The sequence below is a fragment of the Vulpes lagopus genome, chromosome 1, assembly GCF_018345385.1.
Source record: "Vulpes lagopus strain Blue_001 chromosome 1, ASM1834538v1, whole genome shotgun sequence".
Lineage (NCBI taxonomy): Eukaryota > Metazoa > Chordata > Mammalia > Carnivora > Canidae > Vulpes > Vulpes lagopus.
In genome coordinates, this window is record NC_054824.1 from 6328204 (window position 1) to 6350394 (window position 22191).

At 38.4% G+C, this 22191-nt stretch overlaps 1 protein-coding gene across 1 annotated transcript in view; it reads right to left on the bottom strand.

The window, feature by feature from the left end:
• The window catches only part of FIG4 (FIG4 phosphoinositide 5-phosphatase), a 123965-nt gene that overhangs the window by 46938 nt on the left and 54836 nt on the right, over window positions 1-22191 (bottom strand). Inside the window, exons 16-18 of the mRNA XM_041769989.1 lie at window positions 9549-9687; window positions 2965-3023; window positions 1632-1779 (exon numbers count right to left, since the gene is read on the bottom strand). Coding sequence (XP_041625923.1) covers window positions 1632-1779; window positions 2965-3023; window positions 9549-9687 — 346 coding nt within the window. The remainder of the gene's footprint in view (window positions 1-1631; window positions 1780-2964; window positions 3024-9548; window positions 9688-22191) is intronic.

Here is a 22191-nt window from a genome sequence, read left to right on the forward strand (position 1 = left end):
CTTTGTTGTCTCAAATGACCCCAAGCATAGTGTTGAAGCTCTCTAGTGCTTTTAGGCCCAAGAAAGTTGTGTATTAGAAAGAAAATATGTGTGTAGGAGAAGCTTTGTTCAGGTATGAGTTATACTGTTGTTTGCTATCAGTTCAATGTTAACAAATAGTGTTGACTGCTAGGAGTTTGATGTTAGTAAATCAACAATATATATTAAATAAGGCATTTTTAAACAGAAACACACGTAACATGGTTATGTATTGACTGGGTGATAAAAATATGACCAGAGGCTTGCCAGGAACCTAACCCTGTATTTCCCCCAAAGAATAATGGTTTAGTACTCTCTAATCCAGCTGTTGCAGGAACTTATTAGAACATAACTCCTGCAAATACAAAAATTAACTGTATATTCATATATGTATAACATCATTTATCCTTTGCTGGGTTGACATATTCTGGAAATGATAATAACCTTATGGTTACAACTTCTAAACTTTTTTTTTTTTTAAGATTCTATTTATTTATTTATGAAAGACATAAAGAGAGAGAGAGGCAGAGACACAGGCAGAGGGAGAAGCAGGTTTCATGCAGGGAGCCCGATGTGGGACTCGATCCCAGGACTCCAGGACCATGCCCTGGGCTGAAGGCAGGCGCTAAACCGCTGAGCCACCCAGGGATCCCCAACTTCTAAACTTTTAATAAGTTTAACTGAAAATCAACCAAGTAAAAATTCTAAACTTTCCATCTGAAGCCAAAGTAAAATATAGAGTGGTCTAGGAAGCAAAACCACAGAATGTGTTTCTACATGCGCATTAATTTTAGGCATACGTGTATCACATTGGATGAAAATGTAAAATACAAAAATGTAAACTTCAGTATAAAATGTAATAATCAAAAAGTGATTTGCTTGGTCTAATTTTCTTATTCTAGTTTCGTCACTTTTCTAAAAGATCCCAATAAACTCTGAAAAATGAAGTATATTAAAGAGTGATGGACTAAGATGAAGAGTCTGGAAACAATGTCACATGAATTATGAAAAGACAGAATGAAGGACATTTACCCTAAAAAAAATTAACACTGCTTCCTCAAATATCTGGAGGGCTGTCGTACAGAAAAGGAACCAGACTTGTCCTAGTCCTAATAAGAATTATAATATGATAGCTACGATGTACCTGTGACTTGGCTTGTATGTGTATGATACACATGCCCCTATCTACGTGAAAAAAGAAACTCAGACTCAGATAAGTAAGATAATTTTCTCAAGGTCACACAGGTAGGCAGTGGCTGATCTATGATTCACATCCCTACCTTTCTAGTACCAAAGACTATACTTTTTTCCACTCATTTATGCTGGCTCTTGATTTCTATGTCCAATTTTTAAAAGTGTGTTTATTCCAAATAACAAACTAGTATCAATGGGAGTCAGGTTTCAACTTACCAAAGGGAAGAAATGAACTCCAGCTGTCTAACACTAGAAGAGACTGCTTCCTATAGTGGGCTCCCCATCACGGTGGTTTTCAGAGGCTGTACAATCACCACTAGTGGACTTTTGGAATGGACTATGTCAAAGCAAGATATGTCTATATAGACTAGGAAAACTAAAGTTCCTAAATCCTCAGTCTCAGGACACTCACAACATACCGTGCTGAGCTTGTCATAGCCAAGCAAAAGGTATCATCAAAACTACTCAGTTCGTACGGTCGGAAGAACTCGTTGTGGATGTCAATCTCTTCTTCGTATTTGTGGAATTTCTTCACTATCAACTTCTTTAAGTTTGCAGCACAGATAACTAAGAGAGATATGCCTGTTACTTGTAAAGTCTTTAGATTACATCTGGCAAACGAGGTTCAGCTCCTGCTCCTAGCATTCACACACTTGGGAGAGATGAGGTGTGTGCACAGAATCTACAGTGCAAAGTCAAGTGTGACAAGCTCCAAGGACGCAGGAGGGTCCCCTGAAGACAGGGTGCGAGCAGGCAGTTATTTTAGAAATCAAACTACTCAACTCTTTAAATTCCTTTTTTGCACTTAAATATGTACCCTCTGCCTTCTAGATAAAAATCATGCAGTTATTTCACTAAATTTTCCTTTATGTTTCAAATCCTGTTTGTGGCCAATATTAGACCATTAAAATCTTTTTCCTTTCTCCTAGAACAACAAATCTTCGCCATATGAGTTATGATTTTCCCCAGAATTTCAAGGTTATAAATCCTTTTAAAAAATTAATTAATAATTTATTTAGAACTTAGTTTATGGCCTTTACCACCCAAAGTTGGAATACCTAACCATGACTAGATGGGAGTCTTTAAGTGGAAAGTTCCAGATTGGCAGTCAATCTTACTTAGTGCCTTTTCATAACTGGGAAAACTGGCTTGTTTAAGGTCAGGAGAATCAATAACAGCAGTACACTCTACTTAGAACTGAGCAATTATTTCAATTTGCAAATATCATTCGAATGTATTGTACATTTAAGTTCATTCACTTAATATAAAAATTTTCTTGTCTTTCGACAAATTACTGAAATTAAATTTTAACCCTACTGACTAAAATGCACTTTTATATACACATCTGTGTCTTTTTTCACAGTTTAGATACAGGAAAAGTTTTTATTTCTCCTTGTGAATGGGTCTTCACTTCCTTCCCATTACCCTCAAATATCTAGAAATGTAATTAGTACTAATTTTAAATGGTAAACTAATATAGTATATCTATTAGACATTTAAGGGCCATACCTAATAACTATAAAACACAATATAAGGTACTGGCCTACTTGGATAAAAGAAGTATAACACAGTCTCCACCCTTAAAAAGCTAAGATGTTACAATCCCCTAGTATAGCAGCAACATAAAACTGAGTAGTCATTCACGTCTTTTTAATGAAATATTATAAGCAAAGAATTTAATGCTTCGAGTTCATTTAGGAATAATTCCAAAATATGTTGTTATAAAAACTAAAAGAGAAACAGTGTACCTACCTTCATCATATGGCAGCGGTAAATGTTTTATTACCTCTGGTGTCCACCAGTGAGTATAACTATAAAATTAAAAAAATAAATGAAAAGGTTAAGAGGGACCAAACATAAATGCTGGTTTTCTACAATTCACTGAGTAAACAGGGTTTACAGAGTAAGATGCTGCCTCTATTTCAAAGTGAATTTTTTTCTTTTTAAAACATGTGTGTAAAGTTTTGGCATAAGAGGTCTTCAACATGTTTGTTTCTTTTCCAACACCTTTCTTGTTTCAACTATATCACAGATTTATGAAAATGCCGTGAACACATCTGAGAGTCAAGATGCTCTGATGTTACTTACTTTTAGCCAAAAAAATATTTGGGTATACTAAGCCAGACTCTAGGAGCTGCTGTTTACTTTTCCCCAGTGATTGTGCCTGCATTACTCTGTAAGCCAATAAGCAGCAGGACCTTTACCCAAGTTCTACAACCAAGACTCTCTTGCACATGGTTATATAAGAGCCAGATTTACTTTTTCCACTCTGCTCTGGGTATATGAGTCTGTGTATGTAGTGAATTACAACAGCTAAGTAAAATCATTAAGTGAACGGAGAGTCCTAAAGAACAAATTCTCTTAGAAAATAGTAGAGGCCCTGTTAATCTTTAACTGTAAATATTCACTACTTGATTACAGAGGCCAGAGGGAGGCAGGGAATTTCAATCATCTGGATTTCTGCCAGAAGACTCATCTGCTGTGAGCAGAGAATCTGAAAAAAATCCTGAACTGCCCTTTCTCTGAACATTGAACTTAATTCTGAATCAAATTCTGATAAATTGGGCTTTTAGGATGAAAATGCTGTATCAAAGTTCATGAACACTAGGAAGGAGAATGATGTGAAATGGTATATCAAAATGTATTAAAAACATAGATTTTCAAAAGGTTCAGGAAAAAAAGCCTATGACCAAAAATGCTAAAAAGAGAATTTTAAATAAAGGCTTTCTAAAAATAAAACACTGACATTACAATCTTGAATAATCCCAATTATGATGAATAGGGGCATTTAAATGAAACAGGCAACAGAGAGAACTCTCCTAAAGATGGCAAGTAGAATACATAACCAAAGATGATAGAAAAAAGGAATATGATGCCTAATGAACTGTGAGGGGGAAAGTGAGATGATAACAGGAAAGGCTCTTCAAGTTTTGCCTGAGACCAAAGCTATGCTTTAGAACAGTGCTTCTCAAAATTCACTGCACAGATGAACACTTGGGAGATCCTGTTGAAGAACAGATTCTAATTCAGTAGGTGGGGCCTGAGACTCTGCATTGATGGTCAGCTCCTGCATGATGCCAGAGGGGCTGGCCCTCATGCTGCTTTTTGAACAGGAAGGCTTTAGAACATGAAAAGAACACAAAAGGGTTATGCCTCCTGCTTGTCAATAATTCATTCAGTCTTTCAATCTTTACTGAGCGCTCACTGTGTGTCAAACACTATTCTACGTGTTAGAAATGTCACGTTGAAAATAATGACAGAAAAAAGGGGAGCTGCTTAATTCCAGCACTATTTCTATCTTCAATAGTCATGAGAAGTTTCATGCTAGAAAGATAAAAACAAGAGAAGAGAGAAGCTTGTACAGTCCAAGAGATGGAACAAAGCAGCAGAGCACCTCTAAATCATTCAAGCGTCCTTGCTAAAAATGGGCAAAGGTAGTCTTGATGCTCAAAAGTGAGAGGGTAATAGATTCCACAAACTATACACTGGTGAGTGCGATGTCATTTCCTGCAAGATCGCCGAATCAAGTATTAAGTAGGGTATTAAAAAGATGGCCAGTGACTTCTATGAATCCACAACCAAAATATACCAGTCTAATCTCATTTGCGTTTCTCGTAGGAGAATCAGACTGTCAGATCATAAGAATGAAAAAGCATAGACTAATCGCTTAAGGTATGTGTGTGCATGTGTGTGTGTGCATGCCATGTGTGTACAGGTGTAAATTCTATTTTGTAATCACTTAATCTTGGCAGAGGAGGAAAACGAAGAACGTATCAGCTACCATATAAGAAGTTTCCTAAATAATGTTGCTCACAATTAACTTACCTAACATAAAGAAGTAAACTTTCTAAAGAATGGGTTTAAATTCAGAATGTACCATGTGGAGAAAAAGAATTAAGAGATGATCTTTTCATAACCTGAAACAGGCACAGATATTTTTTCTGAATATTATTAAGCTGTTATTTCCCTAAGCAAGATAAAGCAACTTAATACTTTTTAAAAAGTCCAGCTTCTGTGGGTGGGTCTCAGAAGCACAGAAGCCCATGAGAAATACCTGTCCCAGGGAAGATGAGCTAAGATGGATGGAGGATGAGAGCCTCTGAGAGGACAACGCAAGATGCCGGAGATCTAGTGCCACTTCTTCCTTTGCATACAATGCCTAATCAGTCAGCTGCTCTCCTCTCCTTCGGTCCCTAGTATTAACAGGGTTCAACTCCACTGGCTTACTCACATAGGAAGGTTTGGGAGACTTAAAAAAAAGACTCTTTAATTCCCCTAAATTGGGAGCCCTCTGAAATAACATATGGACTTTAGCAAAACAATCAATACTTGTGAACAAGATACACAGATGTGGGCAGGAGGACAATATAGTTAAGTAAGGACAGCAGAGTAAGTTCCAGCCATGTAAATAATTCCAACCACAAATTATGAAACAATGTTAAGGTAGAAGAAGTTGTCAGGTGGTGTCCCATAGGCCTCTGTCATCTATCTTAGTCTAGTCAACATTTTTCATCAAGGATTTGTATGGGGATCAAGATGGCCAGCTGGTTACATCTGAAGAAGCTGTAAATCTACAGGTAATAGTTAATAATAAAAAGAATACACATCTAAACCCCCTTTTGGGGAAGCAGGCAAAGCATATATGAACATGACCCAGAATGCTCAAATAAGCATACAAGAATGGTATAGATAAGGCATGGTGGCAGGACATGTTAAAAACACTCAGGAGTTCTAATGGACAGGAACCTCGGAGAGTCAACATTGTGACGGCACTGCTAAAAATAGCTAGTGCAATTTTATAGTTAATGATAAACACAGAGTATCCAGGACAAGAGGCATAATGGCTCCAATGGTCCCACAATATTTGGCACAAATCAGATCAAACTGTGACCATTACTGAACCCAGGTCTGGGTAGCACAGTTTAAAAAGAACATTGACATTGACTGGAAGCCCTAAGAGGAAAGCATTCTTAATCCCAGAGAGACTTGAAACCACAGTCTGTGAGGAACAGCTGAAGAGAATGGGGCTGTTTAACCTGGAGTAGAAGAGATTCAGAGAAGGTGTGAACTTGTCTTCAAATATTTAAAAGACTATGAAGTGGATAGGGAAATTGTGTTCTTTGGGTCTCAGTAGACTAGACTAAGATTAGTAGGTAGAGTTACAGAGCAGCAGATCTCAGAGTGATATGAGGAAGAAGTACATAAGTAGACTGTTGGAAAAAAACTGCCTCAACCAGACATGACCCAGAGGACAAACCAGGACTAATCTGCACAGGCCAGATGACCTCTCCTGGGGAGACACAGAGCGAACTGACATAGCAGACAATGAAGAGAGCCGAGAAACTTCCCAACTCTGAGTCAATGAAGCAATTAATGCTTAATATCTCCAGACATCTTGGTGACATGATAAACACTAAATCAATAAATAGCATCTTAGATGATATATGACATATTAACCTAATTCAAAGAAAGCTTCATTTAGTGGTTCAAGGCAGATAAAAAAAAATGTGGGATTTTGAGTAATAGAAGCAGCTACCCCAAGAGGACCTGTTTTGGATAAACTCTAGTCAGAGCTACAATTATTCCACCTTCCCTTATCATTCAATAAAAATATATCACAATAAATCACTGGTAAACACGGTATAAAACATAGGACTGTCATCAAGTTTAGAAACACAAGCAAATATATGTAAAGTGTTTATTGATATTACATTATAATAAGTGATAAAATAATATTATCTAAGTTTCTAGATTTTATGGTCATCCTGTAAGATTTTGAATAAATGTCACAACTAGGGAATATTTTCTCCTTAAAGAATAATCACAGTACTGACATCTATTGCATTTACCATGTGCTAAGCATTTATATAAACCCATCTGATGCTCAGAAAAATGCACAAGTTAGACAGTATTATTATCTCTATTTTACTGATAATGGCCACTGAGACTTAGTTATGTAACTTGCCTATAGTCACAGCAATTTTAACTAGAGGCCATCTCTCTAAGCCTGGCAGCTTGAGGACTATGCTGATTCTGTGTCAGACCCAGTACTAAGTAGTCCCCACACATTTTCTCAATCCTCAAAATGACCCTGTGAGATGTACATAGTCATCTCCATTTTACAAATGAGGAAAAAAGATTTCCAGAGTTCAATAGGTCTGAGGTCACACACTGGCAGAAATCCTAGCTCAGCCCCACCCAACCCTGAAGTCCATGCTGTCACCCAGTTAACTGCCTCTGACTAAATTGTTCATTTTGGGGACACCTGGGTGGCTCAGTGGTGGAGCATCTGCCTTCAGCTTGGGGCGTGATCCCAGGGTCCTGGGATCAAGTCCCACCCACATCCGGCTCCTTGCAGGGAGCCTGCTTCTCCCTCTGCCTGTGTCTCTGCCTCTCTCTCTGTGTGTCTCTCATAAATAAATAAATAAAATCTTTTAAAAATACAGATTAAAAAAATAAATTTTTCATTTTATCTGAGAATTATAATATTAACTGTCACCAAAATAACCAGTATAGGTAGGTGACACTGGAAAGTCCAAAATAAAAACACTGAAATTTATGTTACAGTATCTGTAAGTACTATTTATGAGCAGTATCTTCTGTTGATAGCATAAACTAATTTTTGGAATTGTGACATTCTGGAGCAAAGAACCCACAAAAACAGGAGACCAAACCAACTGAGACAGCCATATTATCTACTTCGATAAAACTTTATTTTCAGTGGCAGGCTTGCTGCTGATTCTTGCTGAATCATCTAACAAGCTAAATTATCTCAGTCAAGACACATTCTCTCTGCAACCTCAGTTTCCTTTTTTTTATTTTTTTAAGAAAATGGGGACATAACAGCAGCTTCTTTTGATGCCACAAATAAGCTCCAACACCGCCTGCCTGTTATCAGTTACATAACTCAAGGTAAGCAAGTGGTTTAATATACACGTGTAATACACTAGCTAATTTGTGCAGTAGACAATTGAGTTTTGGCTGTTCCCAAGCTGTGTGTTAATAGCTTTAATACTTGAAGGTGAAACAAAATTTTGGAAAAATCACCCACATTTACCCATAGTCAATTGTATCACCATAGCTAAATATGGGTATTTACACTCATCTCTCATCAAATAAACATAATTAGTTCCAACTTTTTTATCAGCAAGAATTCAGAGGCAATCATTTAAAGTGAAAATCAGCAGTGCTTCTTTAATAGGGAAGGAAACTCAAATAACAAGCTGGTTATTCCAACAATATGCGCTTACCAGAACAAATCTGAGAAATAGAAACTCTGACACATCCCTAATATTCTAAGCACCCCGAAGTGACACAGAGTTTGGTAACAGCTGTAACATCAGCACTTGCTAATTGTCCAGTTGCCTGTCCACACAATTAAGCACAGGCTGGCAGTGACCCCCATAGTATTTGGGAAGCACTGTTGCACAAAATATGGGCTATATTAAACTGATGCTGTGAGAAGAGCATTATGAGGGAACTTGACATTGTAGGTCTTTGAGCCGAATGCACCAGTCTCCAGCCTCCTAGGTGAGAACTTTTTACTCGTGTGGCAAAACTCCCTATGTTAGTACGTGATGCCTCCATTAAAAGAAATGAAAGTCTTCTCACTAAACCTTCACGATGACTCTGGGAAATGTGTCCCATTGCTCACATTCGCACATAAGGAAAATGAGGTGGGGAGAAGTTAAGTAACTAACCCAAGGTTACCCAGCTACAGAGTCAACCTGACCCTGAGGCTACACTACAGATAAATACTTTATTTCTTTTGAGAATATTAATATCAACTCAACTGTCATCAAAATAACCTGAAATAGCTATTAACTCCAGAAAGCCCTGAGTACAAAGGGATATGGGAGTGGTATCTGCCACCAGAGTCACTGCTCTCATTTCCCGATTTTGCCAGGGTCACTAAGAGCTGGCTGTGTTTCTGGAAAGAAAGAATATTAGAATTCCAAAGTGATGCTGCTTGGACCCCTCACCTGAAAAATAAAAAACTGACTCCTTAAATGGGAGGGTTCCTTAACTTGTAGGAAGCACTCAGAAATAATGTTCATGGTTTGCTTTAGTGAGAGAGCTACAACTTACGTTCAGTGATGAAGTTCTGAAACTTTCTATCTTATGAAAAATGCAAACCCCCCCAATTATTAATGACAATTTCCCAGACCAGTATTAGGACACCAACAATACTGAATTCCTTACGGCAAATGTGTAGTAAAACTGGTGACTTTAGTAGTTTTTAGTAAAACTGGTGATCATTGCTCAAAAATGAAAGTATCTCATATTCAAAGTAACACCAAATCTGAATTTCCATAGGAGACCAGGAAGAAAAATACCTTCTTCTTGTTGGTAAAAGCCTCATGGTATTTTTATGATGCAAATAAAAATCTGTCGGGAGTTCCCAGAGATGAGGCTTCCCTTCAGTGGGATGAAAAACTCCTAGGAAGAGATTAATGGAATCTTGTCTATCGGCATCTAAAAAGCAAAAATAGGCATTTTAGGAAACCACTACTGAGATATACAACTGAAGAGAATGTTTTCTCACGAGGATGTGGGTACAACTGTGATTTCATAAAACACACCTTTGAAAATAATAGTATTTATACTTCAGAAGTCATGCACACACACAAAATCTAAGTCACCAAGATTCTGAGCAGAATTAAAATCTTGTTTCAAACTGCTTCCTTTTTTGCTCCATTCCTCTCATAATCTAGAGGACAGTGAGCACATACTGCTTCTTGAATTTTGAGAGACTCTTAATCTTCAAGAACTGCCATCAGACCATAGTGATTTTATTTTTAGGGTGACAAATTTTCACCATTCCTTAGTCTACCTGAAACAAATACATCTTCCCTTTTGTTACAAAGACAAGCAGAGCTGTGGGAAACAAACAAAATGATCCAACTGCTATCCGTATTCTGTTGCACAACCTAGAACAAGTTGCTCTGCATAGTTTCCACTTCTAATCCTTGAAAAGATATTCGCCATTTCCTTAGCAGAGACGATGTTTACCACATTTTCTGTCCCCCTCAGCTGTGGGTCTGGCCCATTCCCTTCTGTGTTTGACAATGAAGGTAAAGTGGGCACATGGATAACAGCCTCATTCTAACTATTCAATCACTCTGAAAATACTAGCTGCATATGTACATGTATTGTATTTCCTTCCTTTTTAAATTATATTTTGGTAAAAATGATGATGAACACTAAAGGGTCTCATGAAGCACCATCTCCCCCACACCCTAGTATCACCCTTCATTCTTTCCCTTCATTCTGCCTTCCATTCTTGTGTCAGAGCCCTGTTTATTCAAGTTTGGAGCTGACATCCACAATTAAATAATACCCTATTTCTGAAAATGAGCATAGAACTAAAAAGACAGCATAGTAGAAATGACTGCTTTCAAAACAAGAGAACAAGGGATCCCTGGGTGGCGCAGCGGTTTGGCGCCTGCCTTTGGCCCAGGGCGCGATCCTGGAGACCCAGGATCGAATCCCACATCAGGCTCCCGGTGCATGGAGCCTGCTTCTCCCTCCGCCTGTGTCTCTGCCTCTCTCTCTCTCTGTAACTATCATAAATAAATAAAAAAAAAAAAAAAAAAAAAATTAAAAAAAAAAAAAAATTTCTAAAAACAAGAGAACATTACCATAAAATCAGTCTTCTTCCAACAGCTACGGTGAACATAGATATTTCTGAAATTAGCAACACTGTTCTCATTGGACTATTTGGTCATTTCAGCAAAAGCAGTAAATGAAATATGGCACATCAAACGTGTATTTGCATTATTACTTTTGACAGGAAGTGTTCCATTAAAGTAGCATTTACTTTTCAGGCCAAAGGTAATATATAAAAGGAATGTGTTTATATGGGTAATATATTTAGGGCCTTTTTGCCACTTTTGAGAGAAAACAAGTACTAAATGATGCAGACATTATCACCTCAATTTGCATTCTCTTTATACAATACAAAAGTAAACATACGGCTTTTTAAAAAAGACCTTCCTTCCTCCCTTCCTTCCTTCCTTCTTTTCTTTCTTTTCTTTTTTCTTTTCTTTTCTTTTCTTTCTTTTCTTTCTTTTTTCTTTCTTTCTTTCTTTCTTTCTTTCTTTCTTTCTTTCTTTCTTTCTTTCTTTCTTTCTTCTTTCCTTCCTTCCTTCCTTCCTTCCTTCCTTCCTTCCTTCCTTCCTTCCTTCCTTCCTTCCTTCCTTCCTTCTTTCTTTCTGAAGAGAGTGTGTGTGAGCAGGGGGAAGGGCAGAAGGAGAGGGAGAGAGGGGGAATCTCAAGCAGACTCCTCACCAAGCAGGGTGCCCAATGTGGGACTTGATCTGAGGACCCTGAAATCTTACCTGAGCTGAAACCAAGTGTCAGATGCTTAACTGAGCCACATAGGGCCCCCTCCTCATACTGCTTTTATTAGTAATTACATGGCACTTAATAATTCATAATATGCAGGACCTCAAGATATCTTAATACTATCTTCAGAAGCTTTTCGTTTTTTCAGTCATGTTTTCAAGGAGTCTTTTCATCCTTGAAACCTCATAGTTGCTTCCTTTAAGTTTTAGCAAGTATGATAAAATGTGAGATGTGAGAAACAATCAAATAAAGGATATTACTTTGAAGGATCATAATGAAGACTTATGCTGAATGTGCTGCTGTTTCCATAAATACATATCTATGATGTATATGGTCATTATAACTAAGGACTCCAAGGCCAATTTAAGGAACCTGAGGATATTTTCCTGGCTACTCTTGACTGCAAATAAGACAACCACCCTTAGGAACACAGAACTTTGAATATGGACAAGAGCTTGAAACAGGTGGGTTCTTTGTAGTTATGGATAACAAGAGGGCAATTATCACCTATCTTTGTACTCAATCATGCTTTAAAGGAAAAAAGAGTAATGTACCATTCACATTCCACTCAAATAGCTAAACACTAACCAGTTTTATTATGTATGTATTAAATAGATTAGGCTTGAATGTAACAATTCTTATTTTTAGTTAGCAAAAAAAATATTTTAGAACTAGAATATTTATTATTCTAATATTAAATTAAGTTTGTGATGAAGTGGCCTGTGAAATTAGTAATGGAAAGGAATATTATTCGATAAATAGTACTGTTTAACTATTGCAGGGGAGGGGACAATAAAGAATTAGATCCCTACTTCATACTATATATTGAAATAAATACCAATTAATGTAAGAAAGACAAAGATCAACACCCTAATAGAAAAAGAGAAACATGGAATTTTTGAAAGAAAAAAACCAGAAATAGACAACAAACATACCAAAATTCAACTTTATGTTACCAAACAAATGCAAATTAAAACAAAACACCATGTTTTACCTATTTAAGGTGGCAAATACTTCTCAAAATGGGCACTTCGATACTCTGCTGAGGGGATATTAACTGCGATACAGTATCCTTTTTCTAAGTCAATTTGGCAACACAGGTGTTACTTGCTTTCTGAAAGTCTGCATTAAGCCACTTTGCTTGGGAAATGCCTACATTAGTACCTGTTCATGTTAATGGAAAGAAATCTGAAGAGGATTTTAACTTTTATGGAAACAGCTATTACTGTAGTAATGTAGGTCTTTCCTAAAAGCAAAGTGGTATAACTCAAACTTCTGGAAAGTGGGAGATACTCTTCCCTTTAGGCCATTTCAGCTTACCAAAGTTTCCGTGAGATATGTATGTGTGTGTGTGTGTGTGTGTGTGTGTTTTTCTTGTCAAAAAGTAAATACATATATATGTATATGTATTTATATATATATTTAAAAATGTGTATGTATAGATATGTGTGTGTATATATATAAATATAAATATATATATATATTTTTTATATAATAAAAAAGGGCTTTTTTATATAGTTAAAGCCCTGAAAATATCCACACTCTCTGACCTAAAGTATGCTTCTGGAATTTCCATAAGATAACATCAAAGATATGAAAAAAAAAGTATATGTTTAAAAATGTTTAAAAGGAACCTAAATGTAAAATAATAACTAAATTATGATATTTCTAAAGGACAGACTACCATAGGCTACTAAAAAATCATATTGTAGAAGAATATTTAAGGTCATAAAGATTACTCACATTATCTAAAGGGCAAAAGCTGAATATAAATATTATGTGTATGGAAAGATTATGTTCTCCTAAATATGAACAAATGGCTATCTCTGGAAGGTGAAGGTTATATGATTTAATTGTGACTATTCTATGCTTTCTATAATTCACATATCTTACTTTCATAACTGAAAAGAAGAACTACCATACATTCATTCACCCAAGAACCTACTATGTTCTGTACTAGGGACATAGTAGTACACAAGCCTGACTCTGGCTCTGGGGTGGGGCTTACATTCCAACTGACAAACAAAAATACATATAGGGAAATAATGGACAAGGCACATTCAAGGGATGTAAGTTCTATGAAGACAATGAAAAGAGAGTGACATGAAAGCAAAGGGAGAGGATGGGGACACCTAAATTGGGTAGCCAGGGCAGGGGTAGAGGCTGCAGTATCTGAAGAAGTAACATCTGAAGTGTAAAAATGAGAAAGAGGTGGTCACATAAAGCTCTGGGTGCTCTGCCCATGCAGAAGGACAGACAAACACAAAGCCCAGAAGGAGGAAGAAACTGGGCAGCTCCAGGACCAGGAAGGAGGCCAGGGAGGCTGGAGGGCAGTGGATAGGGAAATAGCCACATTAGAGACAGATGGGGCCTGGGCATGCAAAGTTTTGTAGGTCACCATAAAGAGTCATATTTTAAGTGCAATGGAAAGCCCTGGAAGGGTTTTTAAAAGAGGCACGTGATGCTATCTGACTTAAGCTTTTTGTTATTGTTGTTTAAGATTTTATTTATTTATTTATTTATTTATTTATTTATTTATTTTTTAAGGATTAAAGGAAAAGAAAACTAGTATTTTTTTTTTATATTTTAATTTTTTTTTTTTTTTTTAATTTATGACAGTCACACAGAGAGAGAGAGGGGGGCAGAGACACAGGCAGAGGGAGAAGCAGGCTCCATGCACCGGGAGCCCGATGTGGGATTCGATCCCGGGTCTCCAGGATCGCGCCCTGGGCCAAAGGCAGGCGCCAAACCGCTGCGCCACCCAGGGATCCCTTATTTATTTTTTTGACAGAGAGAGAGAGAGAGAAAGCAAGCATAAGCAGGGGGAGCAGCAGACGGAGAGGGAGAAGCAGGCTCTGCACAGAACAGGGATCCCAACATGAGACTCAATCTCAGGACCCTGGAATCATGACTTGAGCCAAAGATAGATGCTTAACCACCTGAACCACCCAGAACCACCCAAGTGTCACTATCTGACTTAGGTTTTGAAAAGATCCCCCTGGCTGCTGTGCAGAAGTGTGGAGGTAGAGAGCTGAGTCAGGACTTGTTCAGACAAGAAGCAACCGTTTCTTGCACCAACACAGCAGCAGTCAGGATGAAGAATGGCAAAAGCATTTAGGGTGTACTTTGGAGGCTGAGACAATGAGATGCACTGAGAGATGGGACTGGGACACTGGGGCTAAGTAATGAAAATATAGGAATAAGGGTTGATTCCAAGGTTTCTGAACTGAGTGATAGGTGCTGAGGTGGAAAAAGCAAGTGGAGAAACAGGTTTGAGTCAGTCAGGAGGTTCTGTCTCAGAAATGATCAGTTTGAGATTCTTATTAGATCTCTATGGTAGTAAGAAATTTGGGCTCGAGACCTTTCCTTCCTAGTGTCATACCCATAAATATTTTCTATCACATGGCAAAAGGGACTTTGCAGATGTAATTGAGGTTACTAATCACTGACTTCAAGATAGGGCAATTATCCTGTATTTTCTGGGTGGGCCCACTGTAATCACATGAATCCTTCAAAGGCATAAGAGGAAAGTAGAAAGGAAGGTGGAGAGATTGAAAGCACAAGAAGGATTCAATGTACCACTGCTAGCTCTGAAGATGGAGGGGCCATAAGTCAAGGAAGGCAAGCAGCCTTTGGGAACTGAGAATGACCCCCAGCCAACAGCCAGTAAGGCCACGGGGACTTCAGTCCTTTACCTGCACAGGATTCTTCCATCAACCTGAATGAGCCTGAAAGCCTCCAGGTAAAAGCCCAGGTTGGCCGACACTGACTTAACTTTGGCTTCTTTCGACTCATTGTCTTCATTTTTACCAGCCTTGTGAGACCCTAAGCAGAGAACACAGCTGAGTAATGCTGTGCCCAGACTTCTGACCCACAGAAACTGTGACATGAGTGTTGTTTTAAGATGCTAATTTTGTGGTAATTTGTTATAGAACCTATAGAAAGCTAACACAGTATTCAAGAAGAGAGGCTAGCTAGGTGGGCTTTTGGATAAATGAGTCCAATGTTCAGTAGAGAAGTCAAGGTTAGAGACGCAAAGGTGAGTTGTCAAGTGCATGGTATTTATGAGCTGGATGAGATGCCCTATGGTATAAGTGTGGAGAGAAAAGAGAAGAGGGTTTAGAAATGGGGCTGGAGACGTCAATAGGGAGACTGAGTGAGATATCACAGAAGCGAGTTTCAAGAAACAGGTAGTGGCCACCTGTGATAAGAGCTGATGAAAGGCTGAGCAAGATGAAGACAGAGAAGTGACCAGTGAATTTGGCGATATGGAGTTGGTTGGTGATTTGGATGACCACAGGTTCAGTGGCATGACAGGGCAGATGCCTGGTGAAGCAGGTGGCGAGAACAGGCTATGAGAGGAAACAGGCACACAGAGAACTCAAGAGGTTTTGCTTAGGAATGCAAAGGAAAAGGACTGTCACTGAAGGGGGATGTGGGACTGGGGATGGAAGGAAAGGTCAGAGGGAGAATACTAAGGAGTGCTTTCTTGCTAATGGAAATGAGGCAGTGGAAAAGGGGAAACCGATGATATGCAGGAATGAGAGTGTACTTACAGGGAAAGCATGAAGGGACGGGATTCAAAGCATGGTGGAGGGGAAGGCCTAAGATGGGACAGGGCTACTCCAATCATTATCATCCAGGAGAGAAACTACAGGTGCAGGTAAGGACAGGCTCTGCATTGGGAGGGAAGATGAAGAGGAAGTTCAGCTCCATGACGTGTTCTCAGTGATGTACAAGCAAGGCCACCAGCTGAGATTGGGGTGTTGTGGATTTTAGAAGACATGAAATGGTCCTTTTGGAAAGTGGTCATTTCCAAATGGTACCTGCCTAGTATGAATATATGTAAGAAATGCAGTAAGACTGGAAGGCTGTTTTGAGTGTCCTTTGGAGAGCTGCAGGCAGTTTAAAGTGAGAGTAATTAGCTGCAACTTTTTCTCTTGCCATGTTTAACTGCTTTGGTTGCAGGAGAGGCGAATAATTATTGTTACTTAAAATGTTCTTAAAACATTTTGCCTAGTGTCTTCTTCCTGCTAGAGCCAAACCCAGATCATCTACTCTAAACCTGCTGTTAAAGCATGACTCGAGAAGGCTGTCTCACTAGTCTTGATAAACTAAAATCTCTTCCTCCCTTGCATGCCCCTGTTCCAGTGGTGAGCAGAGTGGCGGGGGGGGGGGGGGGGGGCGGGAGGGGAGGTACCTCCCACTACCTTACAGCACTATCATAAAGCTGAGTGATGCCACCTCCACATGTTTCCCATGTGTGGTACGCTTTGCAGTCTTTACCTTGTAAACTTTTCTTTTTTAAAATCTCTGTTTGAGAAAGACATGATTCCCCTCCATGCATGCACACACATGCACCACAATTTTAAATTGCACGTGTGTGTATGTATGCATGTACACAGCAGATCTATTATTAACTGCTGAAGGACTCCTATAGCTTTTTTCTTTTTTATATTTCTTATAGTAGGATTTAAATTCAGTAAGTTTCAATAAGAAAATTCAGCTTACCAAAATGTAAATGTAAAAAAAAAAAAAAAAGTTAGGTTAACAAGGTGCTTCAGGCAGTTATAATTATAAAGCTCTTCCTAACATCTGAAGGGAGTACCTAGGTATCCCTTCTTGTTGGCATCCTCCAACTGCCGATGTAACCAACTATGTTAAAAACCAAAGGTACTTCTTAAAGACAAACCTCAAAGCATGTTAATATGTGAAGCCTCAAGAATGTTTTTTTAAATGATCATGAAAGAGACTTAGATAGGTTGCCTATACAGCAATAATCTGTCTATACAAACCAATGATAAAATTCCTAACAACCTAGGGCAATAGAAGTAAAAATAAAGAAATGGGACTATATCAAGCTAAAAAACTTTTGCACAATGAAGAAAGTCATCAACAAATGAAAGACAATCTACTGAATGGGAGGAGATATCTGCAAATGAAATGCCCAATACCAGGGTAATATCCAAAATATATTAAGAACTCACACACTCAATATCAAAACAAAAACAAAAACAAAACAAAAAACAAACAAACCAAACAACTGATTGAAAAATGGGCAGAAGACCTGAAGACACACTTCTCCAAGGAAGGTATCCAGATGGCCAACAGACACATGAAAAGTCACTCATCATCACTAATCATCAAGGAAATGCAAATCAAAACCACAATGAGACATTACCTATTTGTCAGAATGACTAGTATAAAAAAGCAAAACAAGAAGTAACAAGTGCTGGTGAGGAATCAGAGAAAAAGGAACCCTTGTACACTGTTGGTGGGAATACAAAATGGTGCGGCCACTATGGAAAAGAGTGTGGAGGATCCTCAAAAAATTAAAGCTAGAACTACCATATGATCTGGCAATTCCACTTCTAAGTATTTACCCAAAAAAACCCAAAAACACTAATTCAAAAAGATGTACCTCTACGTTCATTGTAGCATTATTTACACCAGCCAGGATATGAATGCAACTTGAGTGTCCATCAACAGGTGAATGGATAAAAAGATGTGGTATATGTGTATGTGCACACACACGGACACACACACACAATATTACTCACCTATAAAAAAGAATGAAATCTGGATAGACCTAGAGGGTATTATGGTAGGTGAAATAATCAGACAGAAAGACAAATATTCTACAATTTCACTTACACATGGAATCTAAAAAATAACACAAATTAACAAAATAACAAAACAGAAACAGACTCACAGATACAGAGAACAATCTGGTAGTTTCTAGAGTAGAGAGAGAATTGGGCAAATTAGGGGAAGGGGATTAAAAGGTACAAACTTCCAATTACAATTAAATAAGACATGGGGTTGCAATGTATAACATAGAAAATATAGTTAATAATATTGTAACAATTTTGTATGGGTAACAGATAGTAGCTAGATTTACCATGATGATTACTTCATAGTATATATAAATGTTGAATCACTATGTTGTATACCTGCAACTAATATAATATTGTGTATCAACTAGATTTCAATGACACAAAACACTCTCAGGTGTCCTGTTTCCCCATGCCAACAAAGTAGTGCCAATCTTTTTGATCTTTGCTGATGCATGAAGTGGTACCCTACTATAATTTTATTTTTCTTATTATGCATGAGGTTAAACTTTCTTTCATATGTTTAGAATCTATTTCCATTTCCTTCCCTATGAACTATATGTATATGTGTCTTTCGCTCATTTCTTCTGTTGAAATACTGGTCTCTTTATATTAATATATAAATGTTTCTAAAGGAAATTAGCATTTTTTGGTAGGTTTCAAATTTCTCCCTAGCTTATCTTTTGACTTAATTTGCTTTTGCCTGTCAACATTAAATTTTTTTGGTAACAAGGGGGAAAAAATTCCTAACAACCTATTTTCAAGTATTTTCCTGAGGAATAACATGAGGTTAAGTTTTGTAAAATTATCTTGATTGCTTTAATGAAGATGCTTCCATAATTATTTTATCATTATATGATATCCACTGTAATTTTAAAATAAGTTGTATACCCCGATGACATCATGCTTCTCAAAATAAAGTCTGTTTTAGCCACATTATTCATAAAATAATTGTTTTCATAGTAGTTCCCCCTTTCAGTTGACCACAATTCTGCTCTACCTTTCCATTATGTGCGTATTACACTTTTTCACAACCATCTTCTATCTTTTAATAGTCCTCCTTGGTTTTTAAATGATGTACAGCTCCATAGTCATTCTCCCTGTCCCCTCGTATTATTTAAAAACACTTTACTTGGTCCTTATCTGTCAATAATGATTCCCATCACAGGCACAACATAGATGATAGAGGCAGAGAGTGGATGTTCCCTCTTCATCAGGGCAGTTTTCAACATTTTCCACGGTAACTCACCCCCAGAGAGATATGTACTTGTTGGCATACAACTTACACAAGTGTTAACAGGTTGAACTGTATCCTCCCAAAAGATATGCTGAAGCCTTAAGCCCTGGGACCTGTGCATGTGACCCTATTTGGAAGTTGAGTCTTTGCAGATATAATCCAGTTAAGATGCAGTCACCCTACATTGGGCAGCCCATAATCCAGTATGACTCATGTCCTCACAAGAAGAGAGAGACTCACAGAGAAAATGCCATGTAGACACAGACACAGGGAGAAGATGTCAGGCAATGTTAGAGGTAGAAATTAAAGTGCTGCAGTTGTAAGCCATGGACCACCAGAAAGTATCAGAAGCTAAGAAGCCAGTAAGGATCCTCCCCCGGAGCCATCGGAGGGAGCATGGCCCTGCTTATACCCTGATTTTGGACTTCCTGCCTCCAGAACTGTGAGATTAAATAGATTTCTGCTGCTTCAGGCCACTCAGCTTGATTTTGTTACAGAAGCCCTAAAGAAACTAGTTCAACAGAGCATAGCCAATAAGAATGCCTTTAGAAAGATAACCTTAATTACTGTTTTAATTGGTAAAAACAAATGAAACCAATTACAATTTGTGTTTTGCTGATTGATAGTAATTAATTACTTCTAACTCACATTGTAGCCAATTTGAATACATCAATACATATTAAGGTCTTCACTGGGAGCCAGAGCCTAGTATAATAAAGGATGATGGAAATACATAAATATTTTTACTTTAGAAATCCGGAATTTAAACTTATGCCACAGGCCAGAACTCCTAAATTCTATTTCCCTAACTCTCAAGTTTTGCTTGGATACTTGAGTTTTAAGTTTTGAACCCAGCTCAAGGAGTCAGGCATAGAGAGGACTATCTAAATACTCTTAAGGTCCATAGTGGACTCTGTGGTTTATGTTACACGTTGAGCTTACTCAGAATACTATGATGGGCTCATGATTTCAAAATAATCTGAATAGACTAAAAGCATTGCTAATAGGCTACCTGCTCTGAGGCTGGCATACTTAGTCCTATCAATTTTTTAATTTTAGGAAAGGAGGAATTGGGTAAAACAGAGGTAACAAATTAACTCATGCGTTTATTAGTTTATCCCACATATATTTTGTGTGCCAAGAGCAAAGGACTGGGGACACTGTGGTGAAGAAGCCACACATGGGGCTCTCAGGTCCCATGGCAGGAACTAATTGCACAGGTAATGATTTAACCACACAATTGCACTACGTGCTACAACGGAAAAGCACAAAACAACATGAGAACAAACACTGGAGGACTTTCTTTGAGGAAGTTAGTTAAAGTAGAGTGAGCTCTAAAGGTTGGCTAGGAATTAGAAGACTGCAGTCCTGTATTCCAATGGGCGGACCAACATGCAATTAAACCTGTGGCGGAAGCAGCCTAATTTATTCAGGAAACTGTGAGAGGGTCAGTGTGTCTGGAGAGTAGCAACAGAGGGTAGGAATGGAGTAAATGACAGGACATCAAGGTAGGCGGGGCCTCTAGATTGCCTTGTACTTCCCTCCCACACCCACCAGGCTAGCAACCAGTCTCTGGCTCCTCCACAGTGTGTGAACAGGGAAGGTCTTAACTTGATGTGGTGAGCTCCAAGGTGGACTCTATGACCCACCCCCCTCCTGGTCTTCGCACTTTAGAATGATACTCTCTGCTATGGGGTGAACTGTCTGCCTAAAAGATACAGTGCAGCCCTAACCCCAATACCTGTGAATGTATAATTGTATTTGAAAATAGGGTCTCTGCTGATGGAATCAAGTTAAAATGATGTCATACTAAATTAGGATGGGCCCTAATGCAATAGGTAAAGTGTCCTTGTAAGACAAGGGAAATCTGACACAGACATAGACACATGAAGGAAAGAGGCCATGTAACCACGGAGGGAGAGACTGAGGTGCTACAGCTGCAAGCCAAGAACACCAAGGAATGCTGGCAAACTACCAGAAATTAGGAAGAAGTGAATAAGGTGTCTCACTTACTGGTTTCAGAAGGTGACTGGCCCAACAACTTGATGTTGGACTTTTAGCCTCTAGAATAGTCTCTATTGTTTTGAGTCATCCAGTTTGTGCTATTTTGTTACAGCAGCCCTAGCAAACTGACACAGATTTCCCTTGTGTGGGGCTGGGATCTATGATTTGCTTCTGAACAATGGGATATGGGAAAGGGATGCACCATTACTCCCACAATTACAAGACTCTCTTGCTAGCAGACTCATTTCTAGAGACTCACTTCCCCTTGCTGGCTGCGAAGAAGGAAGTTACTAAGAGTCCTACAGTCACAGAAAACTACAAGGAACTGATTTCCACCAACAAACAGGCAAGCAGGGAGTAAATCCTTCCTAGTCAGACCTCCAGATGAGACCACAACCTGGCTGACATCCTAACTGCAGCTCTGTAAGACTCTATGCAGAAAATCCAGGTAAGCTGTGCCTAGACTTCTGGCCCATGGACATTGTGGAATAATAAACGCATGTTGTCTCAGGCTGTTTTTAGTAATCTGTTACACACCATCGAAAACTAACACATTTGTATTGCAGCATAGCAAACTGACTTTGTATTCTCTCTGGGAATGGAAAATGCTGAAAGCTAACTCTTATGGGTGCTTTCATGCATGCTTCAGAAGTTCCCATCATAGGGACTCTCTCATGGTTTCCTTCGTGTGGACCAAGCATCTTTTCCTATCAGTATCTTAAAACTCCTTCCTGAAGAATGCAGTGATCACCTCCTTGCTGCTAGGGGTCCTGTGGC